The following is an 8322-nucleotide window of genomic DNA, read 5'->3' on the forward strand; positions in this document are numbered from 1 at the left end:
ACTGACTTATTTCACTTAGCGTAATACCCTCTGGTTCTATCCATATCGTTGCAAATGACAAGATTTCATTTTTTTGATGGCTGAATACTATTCCATTGTATGTGTATACTGCATCTTCTTTATCTATTCATCCATCAGTTTTCAACTTAGCTCTTTCTATAGTTTGGCTACTGTGGCTATTGCTATAATGACAGCAATTTTCTTGTAGTTATGACATCTTGCTTTATTTAATGGTTGTGTGCTGTATACATATTTCTTACTAGACTGTAATCTTGAGGAAAGGAGGGGCTGTTATGAGTCTATATATCCTTCCTATGGTGAATCCAATGGCCTTTAGCACCCACTCTTATCTCTTTCTATATTTCTTAGACTCTTTTGTAGCTAGGGTTCTGGATATGAATTATGTTTTTCCAATTAGATGTGTTTACATAATATTTGGAAGATACTGTGATTTTTGCCATTTATTTTGGTAAACAGGGTTGTGGAATATGGTTGTTGACAGGCAGATTTGGGAGCAATGCCAGCTGCTTCTGGATTCCAGCTTTCTGATTGCTGGGTTACAGTTCTATAGATGTCTTGACCTCAATAGTTCAGGCTTCACTTCCTGATTTCTAAGAATTCAACTCTTATAATTCTAGGCATTAAATGTTCTATTGCTTAAAATATCAAAAAAGATTATTGTTTCATTCAACTTCATCCTTGACTGAATAAGGGTCAAGTTTAGCCTCTTTTGTCTGTTATTATGTAAATATTACTATGTATTTATTTACCTGAATTTTTCCTGAAGCCAGACTAATTTTCTCCATCTGCCCACTTATTCAGCAAATAATCATGAGTGCCCCTGGACACTGGGGGCTGCACTAAATGCTGAGGAGTACATAGTTGAGTAAGATACATTCTTATTCCCAGCTTGGTAAGGGTGATAATCACAGTAGTGTGTGACAAATGTTATAAGAGAAATGAGCGGGAATATAAAGGAAGGAGTGCTTGGAGTGTCCAGGAAGGCTGCCCAGAAGATGTGTTGTTTTAGTTGGGACACAGACACAGAGGATGCCCAGGTTTTTTACCTGGCAGAAGCAAGGGGAAGTACTCTAGGCTATGGAATGGTATATTCAAAGATATGAGTTAATGAAAGACCATGATAAACTTAAAAAAGGCTAGGCCCTTGGTATGGCTGGAGCATTTGGTGCTCCTGGGAGGGGCCTTTCATGGGACTAAGCTGGGTGGGTCATCTGGGTCAGATGGTGAAGGGCCTAGGTGTCATGCTAAGGAGTGTGAACTTCATCTTAAAGTCACTGGTAGACACTGAAGAGGAGGGAAATTCAAGGCAGTAGAAATGGAGAAGTGGGAAGAGATTCAAGAGGTATGAAGGATGTAAAGTTGGCAAGGCTTAATGACCATGGAATGTGGAGGTGAATGAGGGCAAAGGTCAATGTTGACTCTTCTGTGGTGGAAGGAGCTGAAAATATTTAGATAAATTCCTTTTGACCTTCTGTTATTTGTTTTATATTAATTCCTCTTCTTCCTCTTCCTTCTCCTTTCTCTTCCATTCTTCCCCTTCTTCTCCTCTTTCTTCTTCTCCTTCTTTTCCTTCTTCAGTGCTCAGGAACTCAAAGAACAGAAGCAACTTAGAAGTCAAGAAATGAGGCCTTATTTTTTGGAAAACTTCACCCAGGTGAAGATAGGATAGCATGTCCCTACCATGAAAAAGGAAAAGAGTCATTGAGATCATTGCTCACCAATCATTTATTGGGTATTTTAATACAATTCCATAGATTTTCTTTGAGGGGTTTTCAGGAGCTATGGATGGACAGTTTTGGCTTGTTGGAATCTGCAGGCAGATGACATATTCTTTCTCAGTGTTTTATTTGATCAGAAACTGGATACATATGAAGCTGGGACCTGTCCAGTCAGCTATAGTGATAGCAGCTAAGGGGATAGTCCCTCTGGTGAAGGGTAGGAGCCTGGGCATGGAAGGTATTGTGAACTTCAAGGAGGACTTTCCTAGAAGCCTCTCATCATGTTTCATTTTAGTGTAGGCTATGAGGTTTGCAATTCCTGGTGTTTTGTCCATAGGAGCCCAAGGCTACCTGTCCTGTCCTCAGGCTGTAATATGCATCTTCAGAATACTTTTCCTGTTTCTGAATTATTGGGAGAAGTTTCTACCTTTCAGTGATCCAACCATGTCCCACCTACACAGATGGAAAACCAGGAAATGATTTAAATCTCCAAAGTAATAAAAATTGGGATCTGATTGTATCACCCAACTTACCACTCAGATTTAACCCAACTAGAACAACCTAGAAGAGAAATGCCCTAAAAGTGAATACTAGTTCTCAAAAGCATCCTTGCAAGTAGATAGAAGAGGGAAGGAAGACAAACATTTTCAATTTCTTAAATAGAAGTAAGGATAAACTTGGATTTCTTCCTTGGTTTCAAGTTGCTTTAGCTCTGGTGTGTGCACAGCCTAGTGCTGATTCCTTTTCTGCTCTTGTACATAGTCATAGAGGGGATTGGGAGTAGGAGCTGCTTTGGTAGGGTGACTTCTACCTTGTTCTCTCCTTGGGGGCCTCCCACCAGTCTGGGTGGGATGGAAGGTCAGGTTACTGTGTCTTCCCTGGGAACCTTGCTTCTGGCTATTTTCATTCATGTGGAATTTTTCTCTGTTAGCACAGCCTTGCTGGTTCTCATAAGATTGTTGATCCTGGGATCCTTGATATCTTTCTTCCTCCTCAAGGGTTTGCCTATCCCATTGTTGTTGACAGTTTTGACTCTCTTCATGGGTTTGCCTGTCTCGTCGCTGGCGGGTCTGTTCATCTTCATGGGTTTGCCTCTTTTGTCCCTGGCAGGTCTGCTCATCTTCATAGGTTTGCCTGTCTTGTCGTTGATGGATCTGCTCATCTTCATGGGTCTGCCTGTCCCATCTCTTATGGGTCTGCTCATCATGAAGGGTTTGCCTGTCCTGTCTCTGATGGTTTTGTTTTTCTTCATGGGTTTGCTGGGCCTGCGTCTCCCATGGAGTTTCTTGACTCTCACAACCATGTCTGCCCCAGGTTTGGTGGCCCTGCTCTTCCTCTGCCTGGTGGCTCTGCCCCTCTCCATGACTTTGCCTGGCCTGGGACTGTCTTTGGTCCTGCTCGCCACTAACTGACTGCCAGTCACCTCCTTTGTAATTGTGTGATTTTTCTTGCTGGATTTCTGCTATGAGTTTGTGTTGGTCGTGTTGGCTATCCTCCTCAGGCTCCCATGCCCGATGGCTGTTCTGTTGGCCTTCCCTAGACTGGAATCTCTGCCCTTGATTTTGAATTACTTCCTGTCCTTGAGTCTTTTGACTTAGTCTCCCTGACCTTCCTGATTGCTCAACATAAGAGTCTCTGGTTGTTCCCTCACTGCCTTGGAGGTAACTATTTTGCCCTGTTACCCCAATCGCTGACTGACAATAGTGAGAGCTCAGGCTTTGTCTGTCTGTCTGACCATAATGATAACCCTGGCCTTGTCTGTCTGTCCAGCCATAACAAGAGCTCAGGCCTTGTCTGTCTGACTGGTTATAATGATAACCTTGGTCTTGTCTGTCCACCTGACCATAGTGAGAGCTGAGGTCTTGTCTCTCTGTCTGGCCATAACGGCAACTCTGGCCTTGTCTCTCTGTCTGACCATAGTGGGAACTCTGGCCTTGTCTGTCTATCTGACTGTACTGAGAACCTAGGCCTGGTCTGTCTGTCTGACCATAGGGAGAATTCTGGCCTGGTCTGTCTGTCTGGCCATAGTGGGAACTCTGGTCTTGTCTGTCTGTCTGGCCATAGTGAGAACTCTGGCCTTGTCCATCTGTCTGGTCATAGTGAGAACTCTGGCCTGGTCTGTCTGTCTGGCTGCACTGAGAACCTAGGGCATATCTGTCTCTCTGGCCATACTGGAAACTCTGGCTTTCTCTGTCTGTCTGACTACACTGAGAACTCTGGCCTTGTCGGTCTGTCTGCCCATAGTGAGAACTCTGGCCTTGTCTGTCTCTCTGGCCATAGTGAGAACTCTGGCCTTGTCTGTCTGCCTGGCCATAATGGAAATTCTGGCCTTGTCTGTCTGTCTGGCTACACTGAGAACCTGGGGCTTGTCTGTCCCTCTGGCCATACTGGAAAATCTGGCCTTGTCTGTCTGTCTGGCTACACTGAAAACTCTGGCCTTGTCTGTCTGCCTGGCCATAGTGAGAACCCTGGCCCTGTCTGTCTGTCTGACCATAATGAGAACTCTGGCCTTGTCTATCTGACTGACCATAGTGGGAACTCTGGCCTTGTCTGTCTGTCTGGCCATAGTGAGAACTCTGGCCTTGTCTGTTTGACTGACCATTGTGGGAACTCTGGCCTTGTCTGTCTGCCTGGCCATAGTGAGAACCCTGGCCCTGTCTGTCTGTCTGACCATAGTGAGAACTCTGGCCTTGTCTGTCTGACTGACCATAGTGGGAACTCTGGCCTTGTCTGTCTGCCTGGCCATAGTGAGAACCCTGGCCCTGTCTGTCTGTCTGACCATAATGAGAACTCTGGCCTTGTCTATCTGACTGACCATAGTGGGAACTCTGGCCTTGTCTGTCTGTCTGGCCATAGTGAGAACTCTGGCCTTGTCTGTTTGACTGACCATTGTGGGAACTCTGGCCTTGTCTGTCTGCCTGGCCATAGTGAGAACCCTGGCCCTGTCTGTCTGTCTGACCATAGTGAGAACTCTGGCCTTGTCTGTCTGACTGACCATAGTGGGAACTCTGGCCTTGTCTGTCTGTCTGGCCATAGTGAGAACTCTGGCCTTGTCTGTTTGACTGACCATTGTGGGAACTCTGGCCTTGTCTGTCTGCCTGGCCATAGTGAGAACCCTGGCCCTGTCTGTCTGACTGACCATAGTGGGAACTCTGGCCTTGTCTGTCTGCCTGGCCATAGTGAGAACTCTGGCCTTGTCTGTCTGACTGACCATTGTGGGAACTCTGGACTTGTCTGTCTCTCTGGCCATAGTGAGAATGCTGGTCTTGTCTGTCTGTCTGGCCATATTGAAAGTACAATTCTTGTCTATCTCTCTGACCATAGCCTGATTCCTGATCCAGCCTCTGAGACTGTCCACGATAAGAGCCTGATTGCTGTTGGTTTTTCTGGCCATAACGAGAATTGTGAACTTGTTTGTCATACTGACTTAAGGCAAAAATATATCCTTGTCTTTTAGGCTGGCTACTGCTAGATTTATGTCTCCATCTTTGACCATAGTGGGAGTCCCTATCCTGTCTCTCAGACTGACTATTGCAGGAGTCCCTATCCTGTCTCTCAGAGTGACCATAGCAGAAGTCCCTATCCTGTCTCTCCGACTGAGCATAACAGGAGTCCCTATCCTGTCTCTCTGACTGATCATAGTGGGAGTCCCTATCCTGTCTCTCTGACTGATCATAGTGGGAGTCCCTATCCTGTCTCTCTGACTGATCATAGTGGGAGTCCCTATCCTGTCTCTCAGTCTGACCATAGTGGGAGTTCCTATCCTGTCTCTCAGACTGACCACAGTGGGAGTCCCTATCCTGTCTCTCAGACTGACCATAGTGGGAATCCCTATCCTGTCTCTCTGACTGATCCTGGTGGGCATCCTGGTTTTGTCTCTCAGACTGAGGGCAGTGGGAGACCTGCTTTTCTCCATCATGCCTCTGCCTGTGTTGCCTGCCTGTATTTTCTGGAAACCTATGGTCTTGTGTTCCCTCCTGCTCCACTTCTTGCTGGGAGATTCTATCTCCACATGACTTACTATCCAGTTTATGATAGCAAGCTTGAGCCAATTGGAACACCAACAAGAGATATTCGTGAAAATCAACATGTCCATTTCTGTCTTTATCCAAGAGGCTCAGGATGGTTTCCACTGTGTCTGGGTCATTTGGTCTCTGTGAGAAGATAAAACAAAGAGCAAAATCAGCTGTTCTCCTGTGGATACAGTGTGTGCCAGTGTCTATGCCCCAGCCTCTTCACTCTTGTATGAGCCTTCCTTGGTTGGAAACCATTAATCTGAAATGGCTTGGGCTTGGTTCTAGTCTTTGATCAGATTGTCCTCAGAACTGCATCTCTTGCTGGACCAATGTGGGCATGATTATTCCATCCCATCACATGTTATATTGTAATTATTTTTTTAACCTATTTTCCAACTACACTGTGAGATCCTAGAGGAAGGAGAAGCTGGTTTTATTCATGTTTGCATTCCCAGTGCTGGGATGGTGCTGGAATGGAATAGGTGTTCAATCACTCTTTATTGAATGAATGAATGAGTGAATGAGAAAATGTGTGGACAGAAATCAAGATACAAATCTAGAATTTCTTCTGAGAAATTATTTCTGGTTTGAAGTTGTGCTCCCTTCTGTCATGCCCAGCTGTAAGAAGGGGTGTGTGTGTGTGTGTGTGTGTGTGTGTGTGTGCATGTCTGTGAGTATGTGTGTCTGCTGGGAGAGAAATACTGAGGAGCTTTCTGAAAATCTTTACCTATAGGGTGGATGGAGCATGAGCAGATCAAATGAAAAACATCAAGCCCTGGATGCAGGTGTCAGAGTCATTCACACTTGACTTCATGGGGCCAAAGTCTATGCATCTTACCTGGAGGATATCTCCAAACTCGGCCAAGAGCAGCTGCTTCAACTCTTTTTTGCAAAGCAAGGTACATTTCCCATTCTCTTTGGCATATTTCTGGAACACCTTGATCACAGTGAGTATGCTGTTCAGGAGCTGAGCCATTTTAATAAAAATTGATAAACCTAAAAGAAGAAAGAAGATTTTTCCTGTGCTTAGGATGAAGACCAGGAGATAGCATTTCCAGAGGGCAAGTGGCCCTTTTTGGTCACTAGCCTTTGGCCAGGGAAAGAAGTTTAAGAAATGATAGAGCCCCTTCTTAGCCATACCCCTCACTCCCTTTGACCCACATTCAGGCTCCAAATATTTACTACAGTGGAAGATGGGCACAAACTATGTGTCTCTGACTAGGAAAAGTGACAACTTCCTAAGAAACAAAGAACATATGGCAGGTGGTTTACATGCCCCATCCCCTACTCCAGGTGGAACTTGCTTAATTGAAACTTTTATTAGAACAAAAAGGAAGGAAGGTCAGTTTTCACCAACTGAATAGGCCTTAGTCCTCAAACAGCCCTTGCTCAAGTGGGGAAGAAGGCTAGAGGCTTGCCATGGGCCAAGCAAACTTTCTGGGATGTCAAATTCCAGCATGTACTTCTGGCATGGATGGTCATTTGGGGCATGCTTATAAAGTAGAACCAATTAATATAAAAACTATTACTGATAAAAATAGCAAGCCAAATTAACTGCACAGATGAGAGGAAGTATATATAATCAGCTAGATTCACACTGGCCATGTTGGAAAACTAAGGTCTTTTGGGATCTGGATCTCAATGCTCTTTCTTCCTGTGCTGTAAAAATTCTGGTTACTGGGTTTATAAGCCTCCAAGAAGCCCTAACTGCAAAACACACTGGACTTCCAAAAGCATACAGTGATGCCTATAAGGATGCATGGCACAGTGAATTGTATGGGACATGATAAGTTCCTTAGGGCATTTCACTATAATGAGACATTAGTGTTACTGTGGCCCTGTGGTTTAGGGCCTGGGTCCCAATGAGATTTAAACTTTTCAGTCTTGCCTTACTTGCATGAAAGGTCAATACTACACTATGGGAGACTAAGCTATTTACCAACAGTCCTAGCCCTCAGATTTGGGATTTCCAGGACATGCTGAAACAAAGGCATGTATATTTTAAAGTCTTGGAAGTGGGCCACCCCAGCTATCATCATATTCTCAGATAGACCCAAAAAGAAAGCAGGATTCTACCCAGGCATGTCATGCATAGGGAGCAGTCTCAGACCTCCCCAGCCCAGCACATTATAGCTGATACCAAGAGTCTTGTATATACTGCCATAACCCACCCCCCTCTCCACTCCCCCTTCCCATGCATGCCTTACCTGCTTAAGGAGGAAGGGTAGAAGATTCAGAAGCCAGAGAGGATACTGGAGACTTGAAAACCCATCCTATTTATAGGGGTTTTAATTGTCCTGCTAGGCCATCCCAGGAGACACCCATTCTGTGGTGGAGTCTGAATCACTCTGGGCCCAGCCCAGCTCAGCCCAGCTTGACCTCTCCCTCTGCAGACCATTTGGTTTATTTATTTCCCCCACTTACTCACGAACCTGTTTGTCATTAGATAGATGCTCAAGTCCCAGCCCCATTTAATTAGGGGAGTGTGTGTGTATGTGTGCATGCTGCGGGGGTCCCAAAAGACAGGTGTAGGTTTCATTCATCCTTAATATGTGCCACTTACCAAG

General features: G+C 45.1%; 1 protein-coding gene across 1 annotated transcript; it reads right to left on the reverse strand.

Moving 5' to 3' along the window:
* Positions 1-2467: 2467 nt before the first annotated feature.
* RPTN (repetin) lies at positions 2468-7992 on the reverse strand. Its single transcript, XM_044236519.1, has 4 exons — positions 7963-7992; positions 6594-6751; positions 5373-5893; positions 2468-5318 (listed from the first exon to the last, which is right to left on the reverse strand). Exons 2-4 carry the CDS (start codon positions 6729-6731, stop codon positions 2468-2470), a joined length of 3510 nt encoding a protein of 1169 aa, XP_044092454.1. The 5' UTR covers positions 6732-6751; positions 7963-7992.
* Positions 7993-8322: the final 330 nt, after the last annotated feature.

Source organism: Neovison vison, chromosome 2, assembly GCF_020171115.1.
Source record: "Neovison vison isolate M4711 chromosome 2, ASM_NN_V1, whole genome shotgun sequence".
In the NCBI taxonomy this organism is placed as follows: Eukaryota; Metazoa; Chordata; class Mammalia; order Carnivora; family Mustelidae; genus Neogale; species Neogale vison.